This window comes from Macaca nemestrina, chromosome 1 (assembly GCF_043159975.1).
Source record: "Macaca nemestrina isolate mMacNem1 chromosome 1, mMacNem.hap1, whole genome shotgun sequence".
NCBI lineage: Eukaryota > Metazoa > Chordata > Mammalia > Primates > Cercopithecidae > Macaca > Macaca nemestrina.
The window spans coordinates 189,864,434-189,886,954 of NC_092125.1; the positions used below are offsets into that span (position 1 = coordinate 189,864,434).

General features: G+C 42.7%; 1 protein-coding gene across 26 annotated transcripts in view; it reads right to left on the bottom strand.

The window, feature by feature from the left end:
- The window catches only part of LOC105494891 (ST3 beta-galactoside alpha-2,3-sialyltransferase 3), a 232,030-nt gene that overhangs the window by 92,236 nt on the left and 117,273 nt on the right, over positions 1-22,521 (bottom strand). For 21 of the 26 annotated variants that reach the window (XR_011621909.1, XR_011621903.1, XR_011621901.1 and 18 more), the window contains one exon: positions 4,205-4,297. The exons of 4 other annotated variants lie outside the window; for them this stretch is intronic. Coding sequence is in view for 14 of the 22 variants with exons in the window: in XM_011763869.3 (XP_011762171.2) it covers positions 4,205-4,297 (93 nt within the window). In the remaining 8 variants the exon portion in view is untranslated. Of the gene's footprint in view, positions 1-4,204; positions 4,298-16,758; positions 16,914-22,521 lie in introns of all 26 variants that reach the window. One more of the 26 variants, XM_071094468.1, reaches the window with a different exon arrangement.

Below are 22,521 nucleotides of genomic sequence, written 5' to 3' on the forward strand. Positions count from 1 at the left end.
TTGTATATTATGCATTCATTTAAAAAATGAAGTGGATCCATATATGTGGGTAATATAATAATCTCTAACCTATATTCTTAGGAGTAAAAAGGAAGGTACATGATATAGTTTGGATAATTGTTCTCACTCAAATCTCATGTAGAAATGTAATCCCCAATGTTGGAGGTGGGGCCTGGTGGGATTGGATCACGGAGGTTGATTTCTCAAGAATGGTTTAGCACCGTTCCCGTGTGATAGTGAGTGAATTCTCACAATATCTAGTTGTTTAAAAGTGTGTGGCACCTCCCCTCTCTCACTTGCTCTTACTTTTGCCACATGACATGCCTGCTCTCCATTTGCCTTCTGCCATGATTGTAAGCTTTCTGATGCCTCCCTAGAAGGTAAGCAGATGCCAGCACCACACTTCCTGTAAAGCCTGCAGAACTGTGAGCCAATGAAACCTCTTTCTTTATAATTTAGCCAATCTCAGATATTTCGTTGTAGCAATGCAAGAATGGCCTAATACATAAAATTGGTACCAGGAGTAAGGTATTGTTAGAAAGATACCTGAAAATGTGGAAATGACTTCGGAACTGGGTAATGGATAGAGGTTGGAAGAGTTTGGAGGGCTCACAAGAAGACAGGAAGATGAGGGCAAGTTTGGAACTTCTTAGAGACTGGTTAAATGGTTGTAACCAAAATATTGATAGGGATATGGACAATGAAATCTAGGCCAACAAGGTCTCAGATTGAAATGAGGAACTCACTGGGAAATGAGGCAAAGGTCATAACATGTTATGCCTTAGCAAAGAGCTTGGTTGCACTGTGCCCTTTTCCAAGGGATCTGTGGAAGTTTGAACTTGAGAGTGATGATTGCGTATCTGGCAGAAGAAATTTCTAAGCCGCAAAGCATTCAAGATATGACTGGCTGCTCCTAAGAGCTTACACTCAGATACGGGTGCAAGTAAATGACTTAAAGTTGGAATTTATATTGAAAAGCGAAGCAGAACATAAAAATGGGGAAATTTGCAGCCAAGTCACATAGCAAAGAAAGAAAAAGCTTTTTCAGAAGAGGAATTCAAGCAGGCTGTGGAGTAACCACTTGCTAGAGACATTTGCATAACTAAAAAATAACCAAGTGCTAATATCTAAGACAACAGGGAAAAAGCCTCAAAGGCATTTTAGAGATTTTTGAGGTAGCCCCTTCCATCATAGTTCCTGAGGCCCAGGAGACAAAAATGGTTTCATGGGTCGGGCCCAGGGCCTGGCCCCTATGCAACCTCAGGACACTGCTCCCCACATCCTGGCTGCTCCAGCTCTAGCCATGTCTCAAAAAGGGCAAGGTACAGCTCAGGCTGCCACTTTGGAGAATGCAAGCTGCAAGCTTTGACAGCTTCCATGTGGTGTTAAGAGTGCACAGACTGCAAGAATGGAGGATTCTTGGATGCTTCCACCTAGATTTCAGAGGATGTATGGAAAAGCCTGGCTGCCCAAGCAAAAGCCTGCTGCAGGAGTACAGCCCTCACAGAGAACCTCTACTAGGGCAGTGTGGAGGGGAAATGTGAGATTGGAGCCCTCACACAGGGTCCCCACTGGGAAACTGCCTTGTGGAGCTGTGAGAAGGGGGCCACATCCTCTAGTCCCCAGAATGGTAAATCCACCAGCAGTTTACACCCTGCACCTGAAAAAGCCTCAGGCACTCAATGCCAGCCCATGAGAGCAGCCGCAGGGACTGCACTCTGCAAAGCCACAGGGGCAGAGCTGCCCAAGATCTTGGGAGCCCACTTCTTGCACCAGTGTGCCCTGAATGTGGGACATGGAGTCAAAGGAGATTATTTTGGAGCTTTAAGAGTTAATGACTACCTTGATGGGTTTCCAACTTGCATGGGGTGTATAGCCCCTTTCTTATGGCTGATTACCCTTTTGGAATGGGAATGTTTACCCAATGCCTATACCCCCATTGTATCTCAGAAGTAAGCAACTTGTTTTGATTTTACAGTCTCATAGGTGAAAGGAACTCATTTCCAGATAAGAATTTAGATATGGGACTCAGGACTTTAAGAGTTAATGCTAGAATGAGTTAAGATTTTGCAGGGACTATTGAGAAGGGATGACTGTATGTTAACATGTGAGAAGGACAGAAGATTTGTGGGGGCCAGGGACAGAATGATACAGTCTGAATATTTGTCCCTGCCCAAATCTTACGTTGCAAGGTAATCCCCAGCCAGGCTCAGTGGCCCAAACCTGTAATCCCAGCACTTTGGGAGGCCAAAGTGGGTGGATCGCTTGAGTCCAGGAGTTTGAGACCAGCCTGGGCAACAGGGCAAAACCCCACCTCTACCAGAAATATAAAAATTAGCTAGGTGTGGTTGCATGTGCCTGGAGTCCCAACTACTCGGGAGGCTGAGGTGGGCTAATTGCTTGAGCCCGGAGGTCAAGGCTGCAGCGAGCTAAGATTGCACCAGTGCACTCCAGCCTGGGCAACAGAGCAAGACCCTGTCTCAAAAAAAAAAAAAAAAAAAAAGGAAGGGAAAAAAATGTAATCTCCAATGGGACCTGGTGGTAGGTGACTGGATCATGGGGGTGGTTTCTCCTTAATGACTTAGAACCATCCTCCTGGTTCTGTTCTTGTGATAGTGAGTGAATTCTTGTGAGATATGGTTGTTTAAAAGTGTGTAGCACTTCTTCTCTTTCACTCACTTGCTCCTGCTTTTGCCATATGACGTGCCTGCTCCCCCTTTGCTTTCTGGCATGATTTTAAGTTTCCTGGGGCCCTCCTAGAAGTGAAGCAGATGCCAGCACCATACTTCCTGTAAAGCCTAATGAACCATAAGCCAATTAAACCTCTTTTCTTTACAATTTACCCAGTCTCAGATATTTTTTCATAGACATGCAAGAATGGCCTAATACACAGCACAAATACAGTATGTTCCCATTTATGGTAATATTGGCTGTCTCTGGAAGGGGCCTGGAGTGGCAGTATACACCCTTTTGTACTGTTTGAGGTTTTTTTTTTTTTGTTTTATTTTGTTTTCCACATGCCTGTATTACTTTCAATTAGAAAAAGTAAAAGAAACCTATATACTGGTCAAGGAAAACTCACAGGTGTCTGGGCCAAGGGACTGAGTCATATAGGCTTGCAAAAACCTGTGTTAAGAATACAGAACACAAAGCCAGACACAGGGGCACTCAATAAATAGCTGGAGGAAGCAAAATATTTGGAATCAATTCAGAAGGCAGACCCTGGACAAAGAGATCTCTATCTGAGCACCGGATACTCAGTCAGCATAGCCCTTGCTTTACACAAGGAGCTAAGCTGAGACTGCTCACGTTAGAAAAGAAAGGGAGCATAAAAACCAAATATCCTGGAGTTACTTTGGGGCCAGCTGTTTCTCAGCATTCCTTTGCAAGCACATTGTGTGTCTTAACCTCAGCCTTCTAAGGGATGGGAGGCAAGTCCTTCCCCTAGTGAGCAGAGCCCACCCCTAGCACTCCTCTGGTGGTCCAAGTGCCCAGACAATCCTAGGCAGCCTTTCCTCCAGCCCCTCCAAATCAGAAGGAACAAAACGACTCTGACAGTTTCACTGCACTCCAAAGACAATCTCAGCACTTCAGCTCCTTTTCCACATCAAGCCTTCAGAAAAGAAAACCAAAAAGGAGGATGGATCGGTAAGCAAGATTCCTTAGCAGCATTTGGTAAAAGGAACTCCCTAGGTTATGCACAGATTCTGTCAGGTGCCAAAGAAGCCAGCAGCTCCAGAATGCAAAATGGACAGAGAAGGAAAGTGCTAAAACTCAAGACAGCCTCAGAAATTTCTCTTTGTTCCCTGCTTTATTTGGATATGCCTCCCTGAAGCCAGCTAGTTGGTCCCAGCTTCCAAAAAAGTTCGTTTGGCCACTGATACTAGGTCTAGGAGCTTCTGTGCTTGGCAGCCTTCTCTGGCTGCCTCTGGATACCTGGCTTGCATGGGGCAACCATGTAGGTTATCCTTCTGCAGAAACAGGCTGTGCCACAAGGTGCAAGCTCCAGAGACAGGATGGGAGTAAGGCAAAGCAAGGGCATGGAGTAGGACTGGAGTAGGAACCAACTTAAAGGCAGAGTCCTTTCCAGGAACCCATGGTTTCCAGAGCATAGGAGAACATGACTGGCTGTGAGAGGCAGAGTTTCTGGCTCTTGGACCCCAGACCAGGCTGTCTAGGCAGTGGAGGAAACAGAAGCACTTACCGGGGGAAGATGGCCGTCATCAAGGCTGAGGCATAGCCAGGCTTGCAAGCTCCCTCTGAAAAGTTTGCGTACTTGGTGGCTAATTCAGCAGGCCTATGGGAAGAGAAGGAAAGTTACAGCTTGCCAGGTACTGAGCACTGAGTGGGTTATTAATTCGTAAGGAGCTATAGGTGTTTGACTCTTGAGTGAAGCTTCATTCCTACAATCAGCACTTCAGGCATTTTTCCACATTAAGGCTTTAAGGGTAAAAACAAAATAAATCCCCAAACCCTAAAGGAATAGATAAATAAGTCAGGCCCCTGGATAGTATCTGTAAAAGGAACTTACCTGGATTCTCACAGATTTCTTTTTAAGAGACAGGGTTTCATTGTGTTGCCCAGGCAGGTCTTGAACTCCTGAGTTCAAGCGATCCTCTCGCCTCGGCCTCCCAAAGTGTTGGGATTACAGGCATGGAGCCACCATGCCCAGCTCATACTCACAGATTCTTTGCAGGAAGCCTGATACCAAGGAAATGAGGAGCTCTATCAAGGCTCCAATACCCGGGGGAGTGGTGCTTGGAGTTCACAGGATAGAGATACTCAGGCTTTGATGGTCAGAGCCCCTGGCCTTTCCACCTTCCTTGTATGTTCCTACATGGCCAGCCTCATCTGCTTTTATTCTCTCCATTCATGCTATGATCCACCCAGTAGGAACCATTCCCCAATAGTGGGAACTGTCCCGAACAGTGGCCGAATACAGACATGATAAATGTATGTAATTGGGGTTATTGATGTAACCATTAGACTTTTAGTTGAGGATGCTTTCCTGGTCTCTCTGCCTGGAATGTTATTCCTTGTCCTTCTTCATCTGGCTAATAACTACTGGTCCTTCATGATTAAGCTTAAATATCAGCTTCACTGGGAGTGATTCTCTGACCCTCGGATTGGGCTAAGTGCCTCCTCTGTGCTTGTACAGTCACTCCCCCTGCCCCTCACATCATATACTTACCCCCAGCACTTGCTATTCTGTATTGTAATTTTTGGTAGTATGTCTCCCTTGACACACTGTAAAATCCTAAGGTCAGAGTCTGATTTAACCCTGCCTACCCTCTCCAGTGCCTTGCATAAATGGGCACAGAGAAGACCCCTATAACTTTGTTAAGGAACAAAATGACCCTGAAAGTCTCACTGCAGACAACGCAATCTCAGGAACCCGCAAGGCTGAGACTGCTGCATATTTTTCACAGGACTTGTGTTCTAATCCTGGCTTGTTGCTGTGTGACCACAATCATGCCACCTCACATCTTTGGGTTTCAATGTCCTTATGCATTCAATTTGGGTCTGGAGTCACTGTCCTGCCACCAAAATCTCTGCACCATTCAGTCTAGAGAAGATCACAACCAAAGAACAGGATATAGTCAGTGAATGGGTTCTGTGGGCTGGAGGCCCTGCATGCTGGGGCACCTGAGTGAGCCCTGGCTGACTGCCAGTTCTGAGTCCCCACCTCCTCCACCCCCACCCTTGGGCCTGCTGCCAACACTCTGGTGCCCAGCTGCTCTACTGTGATGGGGCCCTGTGGGAAGCCTACCCTCCAGCCTACCCTCCTTCTTCAGGGTCTGGGCGGGTGGGTGTGGAGTGGTGGTACAAGAAATGATGATGCCACTGCCTACTGTCATGTCTGATTCACCATAGACCCCTCGGGCCTAGCCCAGAGCCTTACACAGAGTAACTGCTCATTGAACATAGACAAACTCATCTGATCAATGCACAATTTCTTTTAGAAATCTACATTTTCAAGCATCCCCCACCAAGGAAATTCAAAGCCTGAAATGCAACCTGAAGGCTGAGTGACAAGCCAAGGAGCTGGGACTTTATTTGGTAGGCAAAAGAAAGCCAGAATTTTAACAAGAGCAAAACAATCTTTTCTTACATAAACAACTGTATTTTTGAAATGAAATATAAACCTCGGTGCAATTACAGAACTGATTACAAGCTTTTTGACTAGGCACAGTGACGAAAACGTTCTAGATGTTTTCAATTAGCTCTCTCAACAACTCTGTGAGTTTGTACTATGAATTAATTTGCACACAAGGCCTAGAAAGATGAAGAGACTAATCCAAGATCATACAAGTGGTAGACACTGGATTAGAACCCAAGGTCTCTAACACCAGTGCAGGAACTCTTAACAGGGCACTGCCACCAACACGGTCACAGAGGAAGGCACAGGACAGCACAGGAGTGGTCAACACAGTTGGAGACAGGGTGGAGAAGACAGTCCAGAAGGTCTCACAGAGCTCTGGTCCGCGGCAGTAAGGCATTTTGAGTCTCTTCATGTCCTGTCTCCCAATCTCCCACCATCTGCTTGCCTGCCTCGTGCTGTGAGTTCCTGTGGTCTTTCTGAATTCTAGAAGGTTTCATAAACAGCAGAAAGATGGACAGCAGGTGCCCTTCTTAACACAGTGCAGTGCAGAAATAAACGCACAATGGACAAACCTTTGGCCACCTTTTTTCTCTCTAGTTTACCCCCTCAACTTTTGACAAGGTGCTTAAAGAAGAAGGGCTGTGGGACAGTCCAGGGGGCACAGGATCACGTCATCTACAATGGAGAGGGAGCTGGAGCCCAGCAGGCAAGGCAGGAGATACTGCTGCCTCCACAGCAGTGCAAGGCAGTTCAACATCAAGGATGATGGGCTCCAAATGAACCCCTCATTTAGAAAGTGACAGTAACTCCTGAAACATACAACTCTGGGTACAGTGGGTCATGTCAAGTTATTACCAAATTAAAATGCCTTAGAAATGGCCTCCTGACTATCCCAGTGAGAGAAGAATAGGGGGAGTGTTGGGGATTCTGAGTCATCCAGCAGGCTGGGACCTCTAGGGCAGTTAGCGGTCAAAACCACCAAGATTAACTGTCGCCAACTCCCTGGGGCCAGAATAGTTAGTCTCTCTAAGGCACTCACACTCCAAATGCCAGCAGGCCCCCACAGATGTCTGATCAAATCACTCAGCCCTTGTTCTTCTCCTACTCTGCAGCTGGCCTTTCATTTTGGGAGATTTAGCATTAAACCCAGTAAGAGCACCCATTGTCCTGCAAATGTGACTACCAAGCCCCTGGGGTGAAGAGTGTCACCACTGCACTCACAAGAGGAAATCCAGATGGACAGGCTGGAGTCCCAAAGAAGGAACCAGACGCTTCCACTCTCCTGCTTCACTCAGGAGGAGCGAGTTTAAGGAATCAGGCCAAGCAATGGGTCATAAATGGGAAAAGCATCAGATCTGGAATCAGAAACTTTCACAGAGGACACTGACAAGCAAGTGATGGAAAATCTGATTTTCAGCTTCCCCATGTGCAGTGGAAACCACGTAATTCCAACAATCGCATGAGGATGTGGTGAGGGAGCACATTTGGAGAGGATGCCTATCCTCTGGGGTGCCACACACACGCTGTGTGAGACGCGTGGCTGCCATGAGCGCCTGGCTTGGGTTCAGATCCAATCACAGGGAGAGTCACCACATGATATCCAGTGGGAGGGTGCCCTGGCTGATGTGTGTCTGAAGGATCAGCATTTGGGAGGCGAGGAGTAGCACTGCAGGAGGCTGAAAGAGCAGGAGAGTGTGATGCTGCAGTGAACGAAGTATCACAGGAAGGACGCAGAGACCAACTGCATCACACACTGTGCAGGTCCAGTAAGGTGTGGCCACAGGACTAACTGCTGGATTTGGCAACAGGGAGGTCACCACCGACCTCAACAATAGCCATTCCACTGGAATGTGGAGGTGAAACTCGTTTCACTGGGTTTAAGAAAAAACAGGAGGAGAGAAACTGAAGTCATGAAACACAGACTATTTTTAGGAGTTCTGTTACAAAGCAACAAAGAAATGGGGCAATAGCTGGAGCGGGGAAGCAGGGTAAATTGTTTTTTGAGGTTAGGAAATATTTTCCTAAGTTTAGAAGCTGGTTAGAATAAAAGAAAAACTCACGATGCAGTAGAGATAGGACAGTTGTAGGGAGAATGTTTCTTTTTGTTGTCTGTTTGTTTTCTGAGATGGAGTCTCACTCTGTCGCCCAGGCTGGAGTGCGGTGGCGCAATCTCGGCTCACTGCAACCTCCACCTCCCAGGTTCAAGGGATTCTCCTGGCTCAGCCTCCTGAGTAGCTGGGGTTACAGGCGCCCGCCACCATGCCCGGCTAATTTTTGTATTTTTTGTAGACAAGGTTTCACCATGTTGGCCAGGTTGGGGGAGAATGTCTTTGAGAAGGCAGAGGGGGAAAGGATCTAGCACAAAAATGGAAGGGCTGGCCTTAGCTCTACTCCCTTAGCCTGCCTTGGCCAGAGACGCCTATTCTCTAAGCACCACTTCCCTTGCGAACTTTCCATGATGCTTCCCTTCCCAGGTAGAATAAACTCATCCCCCTGTGGACCTGAGCTACCTGGGGCAGACCTTCATCTTCGCTTGCTCACTTATTCCCCTACTCTCCTACTGCCTTCCCCTTTCTGCCTCTCATTTCTCCTGCAACAAATATTTAGAGACAATGAAGACACTCTGCTTGGATTTTTATCCTGGCTCTCTTAATAGCTGTGTGATTTGGGGCATGTCTTTTAAATTGTTTTGTGCCCTTAATTTCCACAACTTTAAAACTGGGATTACACTAGTACTTATTTTATAAAATTTTTTGTAACAGTTACGCTGAGAAAGAAGGGCTGGCACTGAGTATGGTGCCTGGCCCCTTGTTGGTGTTCAGTACATGCTAACTAACTGGCCTGGGATTAAGGATACAATGATAACTAGGACATAGTTAAGGCCTAGCATTACACTTCATTACACTGAAGAGTAATTGTCTATTTAAATATCTTTCATAGAATATGATCATTTAGCATAGCATGTATGGCACAGAGTATACAAGTACCCAATAAAATGCTGGATTGAAATCAGTTGGTTACCTTGCCTTGGAAGGTTAATCAACAGGAAGTGTAAGGGGGAAGTAGGGTGATGGCCAGAGAAACTGGGAAAGGGTCATTGATGGTTATTCCTGAGGACTCTACAGATCAGTGATGGACATCATGTAACCAACAGTCTAGTTTCTAGAATCACTGCAGAGAGGACTGGACTCAGATCAGCCCCTACCATGCCCGCTCCCTCAATTCATGTGCTAATTTAGTTTAAAGCACTTGTTATGAGAAAAGAAGACCATGTATGCAGTACTTAGCACACTGCCTAACAACCCAGCAGCTTAATCAAAGCCAGTGTGACCATGCTAGGGGGACATGCATGAGTGTGCAGATGAGCCTCTCCGCACAGAGCTCGCTCCATCCACAGAGGAGGGAATTCTTCAATTCCATCTTCTACCTTCCTCATGAGGATGCCTTTCTCCAAGTACTTGAGAGTTGTTTCTGGGATAATGATATGATGAGGGAAATGGCAGAAGCAGCTGTGCCTAGCTTGAGTAATCCTATTCTGTCATTAAATATTTTCACTTTAATTTTTTTTTTTTTTTGAAATAGCCTTTACTGCCATAGATCCTCTCAAGCCCCAAAATGGAAATGCTTCTCCTTAAGGACAACTTCTATCTCCTCTGATTGCTGCCTGTCTGACCCGTTACTCCAGGTCTGCTGGGTCTTCTTGCATTGTCACCAGTTTCCTTCATCTACCCACATATGGGCTGTGCCAATCCATTCTACCCTAGACATCACTGACTCTTTGCTCTTTGTGACCTCCAATGTAGACTCGGGTTTCTCTACAGCTTTTGCCCCATGTACAGCCATCTATGATAAATGCTGAAGCACTGTCAAATGTCTTCTATCACTTTAAGAAAAAAGGGACTGCTTGATCTGAGTCATCTGAAACTTGTGGTATTTCTCAGCTCCGGAGGCCCTGCCTTTCTGCTCTTGCTGCTAGGCACTGCAATACCTTTTCATCAAACCAGGCCACATTTCTATTTGATCAGTGATTCTCAAGCTGACATTACTCCAGGTTACATTTGTCTTCAGGGCCTTGTAATTTACTTCATCTTAGCTGGAGGGATGCTCCCCACTAAGTTCTCCAAGTGCTTCAACAGACAATTCTCACGGAAGCACTCCACCAGAGATCTGCCGTGACTCTCCAATTCAATTTTGCTTCCACACTTCATTTCCTTAAAAATAAAAACACATCCTCTTTCTGGGTGGTAGTGAAAAACACAAGGGAAGTAACATTCACTGAGCACAAACCAGGTACCAGACAGGGGATCTAATGATCTAATTTAGCTTTACAATAATCCTCTAAAAAGTAGTACCTCCCATAGACCCAGGCATGTGGGGCTGAAGGAGTCCAGGAGAAGCCATGGTTGGAAGATGCACTGTTCTGTTTACACTATAAAATGTCAAACGATACATTTAACATGACCAGAAAACATTACCATTCACATTTTCCCTGCACTGGTATGTGTGGTCATCACCAACAAAGCAGTCCCATCTTTGAGAGAGTCACTGGAAGACAGTACTCCCGGGTCTCAGGAAGGATAGTGCAGCCTCATGAAATGATGTATCCAGCATGAGCTGAACTATACTGGAGAACTGAAGGGAGAAGATCACCGTTTCCACAAAACAGTTTCCAAAAAGCCATGGCATTGAGTACTAATAATACAGATACTTGTTTTTTGTGGCAGGAGATATGAAACTTTCCAGCAATGATATATTTGACGATAGAAAACACAAAGAGATGGTTCCTGAACCTGAGTAGAAAAAGGTGGTGGTGTCTGGGTACCCAAAAGAATTTTCATATGCACTGGTTGGATAACAAACAAATACATAAGCATCTCTTCTCTACCCATTGTTCTAAATCCTTAGTAAGTCATTATACCATACATGGACCTATCAACTGGTTCATGCAGGCAGAGGCCTTGCAAAACATATTTGGCCAGGGCCCTGTCCACCTTTGGAGCAGTCCTACTCTAAGGTAAGTATTATTTTCATTTTTGACAAGAGAAAACTGACTCCAAAATTCTATCCTGTTCTTACCAAAGCCCCAACTTTCTTTGATGTAAAGCATAATCAGTTTAAGGTAAGAAAATTGGAGTTTAAGTCACTTACTAGGTATGCAACCTCAGGTAAGACACAACTGGTTTCCCTAACTCTTAAAATAGCTATAGTAATGTACATTTTATAGGGCTGATGGAAAAAAAAATTAGCTGGGCGTGGTGGTAGGCACCCGTAGTCCTAGCTACTTGGGAGGCTGAGGCAGGAGAATGATGTGAACCTGGGAGGCAGAGCTTGCAGTGAGCTGAGGTCGCGCCACTGCACTCCAGCCTGGGTGACAGAGCGAGACTCCATCTCAAAAAAAAAAAAAATTACCTTTGGGTATAAGTACAACCACTGTTATATAAAACATATGGAGGAGACAGACAATTAAAGTGGTCTTGGGAATTAGGGCGGGTATCTTGAGGAGGTACTGTCAAGAAAAGAGAGAAAGTAGAAGGGCATTCTCAGCCAAGGATACAACATGTGCAAGGGTCCAAAGCAGAAAGAGAGCCTGGCACACATCAGAAACTGCAAATACATTAGTATTGACAGAACAAAGCCTGTGAGACCACAGCATGGTCTTGCTGCTAGGACGAGGAGTCTTGACTTGCTGATGGAGGCAATGGGGAGCCACTGAAGGATTTTTATGCAGATGAATGACATGCACTAGTCCAAGAGAGAAATGAGGAGACCTGGTTGAAGGGGTAACAATGGATACAGGCAGGAAGAATATTCGTAAGTTATATTTGGGAAGCAAAATAATAGAGTGGAGGAATGTAACCAACAATTATTCAGCAGTATCAGGGGTTTTGTTTTTGTTTTAATTTACTTTTATTTACATTACTGTTAATCCTTAAACAGTCCTATACGATAGGAATTATTCTTCCCATTTTATGAACAAAGAAATAAAAAAATTCATCTAGGAAGTGGTAGAAGGAAGATTTGAATATAGACTGTTCTGATTTCAAAGCCCTTGGATGTTGGTTATAGCTGTTTTATAAAATATACTTTTTATATTTCCTGATTTAAAAGCCCTTAGTGGTGTTTTTGTTTGTTTGTTTGCTTGCTTGTTTTTTAAACAGACATTTCTTTTTAGTGCTGAATAGTAGTCCATTGTCTAGATGTGCCACAGTTTGAGGACATCTTGATGCTTCCAGTTATTGGCAATTATGACTAAAGCTGCTATAAATATTCATGTATAGTTTTTGTGTAGATGTAACTTTTCAGTTCCACTGGGTAAACACTTAGGAGGGTGGCTGCTAGAACATATGGTCATATTATGCTTCACTTCGTAAGCTGCTGTCAAACTGTGCTCCAAAGTGGCCAAACCATTATGCATTTCCACCAGCAGTTAATGAGAGTTCCTACTGCTCTACATCCTTGTCAGCATTTGAGACTGTCAGGTTTTTGTTTTGTTTTGTTTTGAGTCATTCTAATAGGTGTGATAGTATTTCACTGTTGTTTTAATTTGCATTTCCTTAATGACATATAACGCAAGCATCTTTTCATATGCTTATTTTCCATCTGCGTATCTTTTTTGACCATCTGGAAAGGGTGTCTTTTTGGTTCTTTTGCCCATTTTTTTAATTGGGTTGGTTGTTTTCTTAATGTTGAGTTTTAAGAGTTCTCTGTATATTCTGAATACAAGTCCTTAATCAGGTATGCATTTGCAATTTTTTCCCCAGTTTGTGGCTTGTTTTTTCATTCACTTAACGGTGAACTTCACAGAGTACAAGTTTTAGAGTTTAATAAAATCAACTTATTGATTTTTCTTTCCTGAATTGTGCTTTTGGTTTTGTATCTAAAAACTCATTACCAAACCCAAAGTCACATAAATTTTCTATGTTACCTTCCAGAAGTTTATTATAGTTTCAGGTTTTACATTTAGTCTATTTAGGTTCCATTTTGAGTTAATTTTTGTGAAAGGTACAAGGTGAATGATTAATTTGTACATACACATATCTAATTATTCCAGTATCATTTGTTTAAAAAATTATCCTTTTTTCCATTGAATTGCCTTTGCTCCTTTGTCTGAGATCAACAGACTATATTTGTGTGGGTAAATTTATGCGATCTCTATCCTATTCTATTGATCTATTTGTCCATTCTTTTGCCAATACCATGCTATCTTGATTGTATCTTGATAGCTTTATTGTAGGTCTGGAGTCAGGTACTGTCAATCCTCCAACTTTCTTCTTCATCGTCAGTAGATTCTGGGTCTTCTGCCTTTCCACATAAACTTTAACATAAGTTTGTTGATATTCATAAAATTACTTGCTGCAATTTTGATTCTGATTACATCAAATGTATAGATCAAGTAGAGAACTGACATCTTAATAATATTGAGGCTGGGCACAGTGGCTCACACCTGTAATCCTAGCACTTTGGGAGGCCAAAGCAGGAGGACTGCTTGATCCCAGGAGTTTGACACCAGCCCCAACAACATAGCAAGACCCTCACTCTACAAAATAAAAATAAATAAATAATAAATAAATTAGCTGGGTGTGGTAGCGCATGCCTGTAGTCCCAGCTACTTGAGAGGCTGAGGTAGGAGGACCACTTGAGCCTGGGAGGTCAAGGCAGCAGTGAGCCGTGGTTGCACTGCTACACTCCAGTCTGGGCAACCCTGTTTCCAAAAAACCCCAAAACCCAATACTGAGTCCTTCTATCAAAATGTGGAATATCCATTTATCTAGATTTATGTGATGTCTTTCATTAGAGTTTTGTAGTTTTCTTCATTCATATATGAATCTGTGCACAAACACATTCACACATATTTCATCAGATTTATCCCTAAGTATTTCCTTTTTTTGGCACTAATGTAAACAACACCGTGTTTTAAATTTTAAATTCCAACTGCTTCTTGCTGGTATATAGAAAAGCAAATGCCTTTTGTATGTTAACCTCACAGCCTGAAAACTTGCCTTAATTGCTTATTAGTTCCAGAATGTTTTTGCCAATCTTTGGGATTTTCTACATAGACAATCATGTCATCTGTGAACAGTGTCAGTTTTATTTCTTCCTTCCCAATCTGTATGCCTTTTATTTCCTTTTCTTGTCTTACTGTGTTAGTGACGACTTTAGTATAATGTTGAACAGGAGTGGTGCGGGGGAACATCCTTGTTTTTTTCTCAATCTTAGGGGAAAAGAATCCAGTTTCTCATCATTAAGCAAGATGTTAGCTATAGGTTTTTTGATCAAATTGAAGAAGTTCCCCGCTACTCATAGTCTGCTGATAGCTTTTTTTTTTTTTTTTTTTGAGGCAGAGTCTTCACTCTGTCGCCCAGGCTGGAGTGCAGTGGCACCATCTCGGCTCACTGCAAGCTCCGCCTCCCGGGTTCGCGCCATTCTTCTGCCTCAGCCTCCCGAGTAGCTGGGACTACAGGCGCCCGCCACCGCGCCCGGCTAATTTTTTTTTGTATTTTAGTAGAGACGGGGTTTCACCGTGTTAGCCAGGATGGTCTCGATCTCCTGACCTCGTGATCCGCCCGCCTCGGCCTCCCAAAGTGCAGGGATTACAGGCGTGAGCCACCGCGCCCGGCCTGATAACTTTAAAAAAAATCATGAATAGGTATTGGATTGTATCAAATGGTGTTTTTACATCTATGGATATACGATTTTTCTTCTTTAGCCTGTTGATGTCACAGAATATGCATTAATTAATTTTTGAAAGCTGAACCAGCCTTGCATACCTGGAATAAATCCCACTTGGCTGCAACATGTAATTCTTTTTATACATTGCTGAATTCAATTTGCTAATAATTTTGTTGAGGATTTCTGGAGCATATTCATCAGAGATATTGGTCTGTAGTTTTCCTTTCTCACAATATCTTTATTTGGGTAATAGGGTAATGTCTAGGGTAATGTTGGATGCATAGAATGAGTTAGAAAGCGTTCTTACTGCTTTGATTTTCTGGAAGACATTGTAGAGAACTGGTACCATTTGGTATCATTTTTTCCCTTAAATTTTGATAGAATCCACCAGTAAAACCATCTGAGACTGTTGTTTCTGTTTTGGAAAGTTATTAATTAGTGATTTAATTTCTTTAGTAGGTATAGATTTATTCAGATTGTCTATTTCTCCCTGCGTCAGTTTTGGTGGTTTCTGTCTTTTAAGGAATCAGTCCATTTCATCTAAGTTACCAGATTTGTGAGTACAGAGTTGTTCACAATGTTCTTTTATTATCCTTTTTCTTTTGTTTTGAGACAGGGTCTCACTCTGTCGCCCAGGCTGGAGCGCAGTGGTGTGATCACAGCTCACTGCAGCCTTGACCTCTCAGGCTCAAGTGATACTCCCATCTCAACCTACTAAGTAGCTGGGATTACAGGCACAACCGGCTGATTTTGTTTTTTTGAAGAGATGAGGTCTCCCCACGTTGCCTAAGCTGGTCTTAAGTTCCTGGGCTCAAGCGATCCTCCTGCCTCAGCCTTCCAAAGTGCTGGGACTATAGGGTGAACCACCTCACCCAGCCCATTATTTTTTTAATATCTATGGATTAGTAGTGATGATCCTATGTTCACTTCTCATATTAGTAATTTATATCTTCTCTATCTCTCCTTTTGGCTAGAGGTTTATCAATTTTATAGATATTTGCAAAGAACTAGCTTTTGTTTTGTTGATTTTCTCTGTTGATTTCTACTCTGTACTTCTACTATAGCCTCCTAAGTACCCTCTCCCTTTCCATTCTTGCCCCTCTCTAATCAAATTACCTTCTTGCGGCCAAAGACATCTTCCTAAGGGTCAAAACTGATTATGTCACTACTCATCTGCTTAAAACTCTTCAAGGCATCTTTTGCCCTTGAGATGAAGCCCAAATTTCTCCTTGCTATCTCTAAAGCCCCACGTAATTTGGTCTCTGCCCATTCCTCCAGACTTCTCAAGTTCCACCCTCAGGTCTCCTGGAGTTTGGCAGCATAGAAAAGACAAATATTACATCTTTACACATATATTTATTTCAATTATAGATAAGGACAAGATAAATTAGTCAATATAATGTATAGGAAGTTCTTCAATTGGCTGAGATTTTAAAAGACCATTAAGAAAAACTAGAGAAAAAATTGGTAACCAAAAACTAATATAAAATGGATTTCTGAAAATAGTGTCTAGAGATCTATAGCCCATAATGAAAGTTTGAAAAAATTACAGAAACATCCAAACATTTTTTTTCTGTAAGGGTGTAATAAAAACAATATTTTGAATCAAAAGAAAAGAAAGTAGCTGCAACTGCACTACCCTAACATAACTATTATGATATTCTGCAGTAGTTGTTATATTATATTCAGATATGATTATAGTGACAAGCCTGAGGTCACTTCATGGTTCTTGACGCTGGCACATTAGAATCGTCTGAGAGAATGTTCAAACATAAAGGTACCTGAGCCCCAATTCCTGATCAACTAAATAAGAATCTCTGGGTAGCGAGGTCTTAGTTATGAATCATCACACATAGACATACTCCTTTGTACAGACAGATTTATTCTTGGTATCAATTACCTAGGGAAGTGGAGACTTCCTCAGACAGGAAACAGAATCTTTTATTAAAGCAGTGGTTCTCAATTTGGCTGCATATTAGACTCACCTGGGCAGCTTTAAAAATCCTAATGCAAAGGCTGTGTCCTCGCTCAATGACTTCAAAATCTCTAGAGGATGGGATGCAGGCATCAGTAATTTTTTAGGCTCTCTAGGTGATTCCAATATGCAGTCAAGGTCAAAAACCACTGTGCAGAGAGAGTCCTTGGTAAGCTGCAAAGTGGGAATTTGGCTCTTTCGGTCTTGATCACATAGCTCAAGATGTCTAGGAGAAAGTCTTTGAACAGTGGCTGTGAAAAAGGCTAGATGTCATGAAGCAAGGAAGCTAGCCAAATCCTGCAATGCCGTGCTCTCCTGTTGTGAAGTAAGTATGGCCCTGGCTTGTGCTAGCTATAGAAGAGACAGAATCATTTTGGAAACCAGACTACTCCTTTGGATTTCTTGTCCTCTCAAGGTGAATTTCTCTGTTGTCCTCTTTTAATCTTTAGTGAAATAGTTTTAGCTTTGCTTAGAGGAGCCAAAAGAAAGTGTCCCCCTACCATACACACCCCCCTTTCCTCTTTTTTTTTTTTTTTTAAGGCATTAAAGAGAAGCTGGCCCTCTGAAGTCAGCATGATGGTGGCAGAAGTTCTTCAAGTGACAGTCTCTCCAGGAGATGGGGAAAGTCAGGGTTAGATAAAGGAAGGGGCCACCTGACAGTCCTCACCACTGGACCCCCCTCCCTAAAAATCTTCTAATAACAATACTTGAAAGATCTGGATTTTGTTATTAAAGGTGGCTCTATTCTCTCTTACTCATACCCTCTTCCTTCTGTCCTTGATTGACTGAACAAATATTTATTGATATTTACTATGCACATAAACACTATACTAGGCATTGTGAATATATCTGTGAGCAGAACATTCCTACTTCCTGCCCTTACAAAGCTTCTGGTATATAGTTAAAACGTAGGATCAAACTGACTGTGAATTTGGAAAAACAGAAAGCTATGTTGAATAGTGAGAAAAGTAAAAAAGTTTGGAGGCAGGCAGAGAAGGGTTCAAATACTGGCTTGATCACATTTAGTTCTGTGAACACAAGTAAATTACTTATTCGTTCTATAGTCATTTTCACATTTGTTAAAATGCATTTAAATACCATCTACTTCATAGAGTTGTCCACCATTTATCCACGCAACAAATATTTATTAATTGATCAACAAGTAATACAGTAGACACTGGTTTTGCTGCTAGAAAATGTAGGGAACAAAATAGATAAACTATTTTTTTCTATTTCTATTTTTCATCTACTCTAGTAGATGCAGACAGACAATAAACAAGTAAAAACATATGCGGCATCTGAGAGTGATAGACACCCTGGAGAAAATGACATAGTAAAGGGGAACAGGGAATGCCAATAGGGGATGGGGCTATGATTTTAAATGGGATGGGTAAGGGAGACTTTATTAAGAAGGTAACATTTGAACTACGTTCTAAAAAGGTAAGGGAGTGCACAATCTCTGCAGGTATCTGGGGAAGAGTGTTCCAGACAAGGGAATGATCAAATGCCAAGAGTCTTGAGGCGGGAACAGGCCTGGAGTATCCAAATCACAGCAAGGAGCCCAGGATAAAACAATAAATCAGGAGACCAACAAGAAACCAAGGTGTAGACCATGTAGGGCCTTGGTGAGCACTGTAAAGGTTCTGGCTGTCATTCTACAAGTAATGGGGAGCCATTGGGGAGTTCTGATCACAGGAGTAATAAGACCTATCTTGTATTTTAATAGGATCACTTTGGCTTCAGTGTGGAAACAGACCACAGAGAAGCAAGCATAAAATCTGGAAGACTAGTTAGGAGTGCAAAAGTTCAGTGGGAGGTGGTGGTTTGGACAGAGTGATGATATAGAGGTAGTGAGAAGTGGTTGGATCTGAGGGTATTTAAGGTAAAGCTAATAAGGTTTACTGATTATCAGATTTGAGTGTCAAAGAAATGATGCTACAGCATTTGATGTGAGCAATGGAAGGATGTAGTTAGCTGCCATTTCCTGGGGTAGAAAAGACTAGAGTTTGGTTCTGGACATGTTAAGTGTGAGATGCCTAATACACATCCGAATGAAGGAGGCAATTGGGTAAATGAGTCTGGAGTGTGGGGAAAGAGAACTGGGCTTGATATAAATGTAGGCGTCATCAGCATATAGATTACATTTAAAGCCATGATACTGGATGAGATTAAGCAAATGTTGCAGGAAAAGGTAACATAGAAAGTACCTAGTGCACCACTGGGCATATAGTAGGTGCTCAATAAATGCTTTCCCCTTGAAGCCCTAGGGAACTTGACAGGCTGTTTTAGAAGTGTTAAACTCACCTCAGGCTATATTTAGACTGCTCCATGTTTATCCACTATTACAAATGACCTGGTTTTCACAAGGCTCTGGGGATTAAGCGTTGTTTGCTTTCATTTTCATATTTTTGTCTTCACATGGAATTCCTTATGAAATTAGACTGAGCATTAAAGTCCCCATGCTCTTGCCCACATGACAACTGTAAAACACCACACTGTGGCAGCAGACAGAGCTTTCCCAGAGCACAGAGCACTTGCCCACACCCAGCAGAAACAGATGAAACTTCCATTTAATTAAATCTGCTCCCAGAAGGCCCACATCGGCTCAGGAAACTCACACCTGGACACCAGGATCTGGCTCCTTCAAGAAATCCAGATGGCTCATCTCTGTCCTGGACTAACGGGCACATTCCTGGCTCACTGTGTTATATTCCTTATAATGGAGACTGAGATTTCCTTAGGGTTCTTTCTGAAATGCTCTATCTTCCTTTGACTCTTTGCTCAAATGCCACCTTCTCAATGAGTTTTACTTTGACTGTCCCATTGAAACCTGCAATCTCTTCAACAGCATTCCCTTGTCTTGCTCTATTTTCTTTCACAGCACTTATCACCTTCCAAAATCCTAAAAACTTTATTTATAACATTTTTGTTTATTGATTGTCTTGTTCACTGGTATATCCCCAGAGCACAGAATATTGCCTGATACATATTAATTGCTCAACAAATCTGTTGATTGAATTAGAGAGTATCCACTTTGTTGTTGAGGCAAGAGCCTTTACCCCTGAGCCTTTTCCCAGGGCCCTCAACTTTGAGCCAGACAACAGTAGACTCCTTTCAGAGAGCAGATGTGCCCCCTCAGAGGTATCATTAAATCAGGTTGTGGCTGCCTGCACGTAGCAGCCTGAGTGCCCAACCCCTGGGGAAGACGGGGTCAATTCTCAGGCAACCGCAAGGCTAGTAATGTCACCAGCTCACCAGTCTCACATTCTAGTTATTCCTGTTTCTCTCCAAACCATATTCTCCTCAGTTTTCTTTCCCTCAAGTCACTACTCTCTGCTTCTTCTTGGTCCAATTTCCTACTTCTCCCCCGGCACAGCTGACACTCTAACTTTCAATTATGTGGCATAAAACTGTGTTCCTTTATATCCTCAAACTCTTCAGTGAATGTTCCTTCCATTTTTGCTTTCATAGAAACCTGGGTCTCTTGGGAAAACACCATTTTTACAGCCCTCTGCAAAGGAGGCTGCTCTTTCATCTATACTCCATGGACCCTGGGATCCACGGTTATCCTCTCTGGAGTCCATTAATGCTTCCAAACCACCAGTATGTCATGCTTATTATAAAAAAAGAAACAACCAAAAACTTGTCTGTTGCTCATGCTATCCAGCAATACTACCCTTTACCTTCCCTTCCTGTTCTCAATTGCTTCCTCCCCATTCACTAAGACTTCAGCTTACAGGATAGGCTTTCCAATCAAGCTTATAAGGCTACACCTGTGGCTTAGAAGTTTCCATTTATTCCATTAGAAAACACATAGCCAGTGCTCAAGAAATATCTGCTAGGCCGGGCGCGGTGGCTCAAGCCTGTAATCCCAGCACTTTGGGAGGCCGAGATGGGCGGATCACGAGGTCAGGAGATCGAGACCATCCTGGCTGACACGGTGAAACCCCGTCTCTACTAAAAAATACAAAAAAACTAGCCGGGCGAGGTGGCAGGCGCCTGTAGTCCCAGTTACTCGGGAGGCTGAGGCAGGAGAATGGCATGAACCCGGGAGGCGGAGCTTGCAGTGAGCCAAGATCACGCCACTGCACTCCAGCCTGGGCGGCAGAGCGAGACTCTGTCTCAAAAAAAAAAAAAAAAAAAAAAATCTGCTAAATGAAAGAGTGAAGAAATGAAATCTGGGGTATGGAGCAGGAGGCAAGCTTAAGTCCAGGTCTCATTTTTCGGCTATATCCCTGCCAGTTTACCAGACACTGATAAGGGCTAACTCTCATCCTTGGTATTACTATTGTCAATGCTTTAACTGAGACTTAGTAGTTAAATAACTCACTCCAGATTAGAGCTAGTAAGATGTGGAATTGGGCCTCAAAACTCCATGTCTGACTCCACAGCTCACATTTTTAACCACCAAAAAGTTCTGCCTTCTTGAACAACAGTTCTTGTAGTAAAAAGACAAGGTTTTGCACATCAGTATTCTGAATAATGTTCACAGCACTAACAAGTGATTTTGTCATGTAGATACAAGCAGAAGGGAATTCTCAAAGAAAATATAAGCCACTCTATTCCAGGAAGACATAATTAAACAAATACAGTGAAGACAAAAAAAAATCTAAAATGTCTATTTCCAGGCTTTTGGAATATCACTAGATATAAGGTATTTTAAGAGTATTTCTCCCATTCTGTAGGCTGTCTGTGTACTCTCTTGATAGTTTCTTTTGCTGTGCAGAAGCTCTTTAATTTGATTAGGTCTCACTTGTCAATTTTTTTTCTTGTTGCAGTTGCTTTCGGGGACTTAGCCATAAATTCTTTGCCAAAGCCAACGATGAGAAGGGTATGTCCTAGGTTTTCTGCTACGATTTTTATAGTGTGAGGTCTTACATTTAAATCTTTAATCCATCTTAATTTTTATATATGGTGAAATGTAGGGATTCAGTTTCATTCTTCTGCATATAGTTAGCCAGTTATCCCAACACCATTTATCGAATAGGGAGTCCATTCCCTATTGCTTATTTTTGTAGACTTCGTTAAAGATCAGATGGTTGTAGCTGTGTGGCTTTATTTCTGGGTTCTCTATTCTGTTCCATTGGTCTATTTGTCTGTTTCTGCAGCAATATCAAGTTTAGTTCCTATATCCTTATAGTAGAGTTTGAAGTCTAGCAATGTGATACCTCCAGCTCTGTTCTTTTTGCTTAGGACTGCTTTGGCTATTCTGGCTTTTTGGTTACATATACATTTTAGAATGGTTTTCTCTACTTCTATGAAAAATGATGTTGATAGATGCAGCTGTAAGTCATTATCCTAAACAAATTAACACAGAAAAGAAAATGAAATATCACATGTTCTCACTTACAAATGGGAGCTAAATACTGAATACACACGGACATAAAAATAAGAACAGACACTGGGGACTACTAGAGGGGAGAGTGGGCTGAAAAACTACCTGTTGAATACTATGCTCACTACCTGAGTAATGGGACCATCCATACTCCAAACCTCAGCATCACACAATAAACCCATGTAACCAAGCCTGCACATTTACCCCAGAATCCATTTTTTTAAAAGGAGTTTTTCTATGCAATAGGGTTCCAAGAATAGAAAACATCTGGAGTGAGGAGACAATTCTCAAGATAGAGATGTGCTGCATTCTCAATTAAGGGTGAGCCAACCACACTTGTGGGCCAAAGCCAACCTTTCACCTGTTTTTTATATGGCCTGTAAGAATGTCTTTTACATTTTTAATAGATGGGGAAAAAAATCAAAAAGCATATTTTTG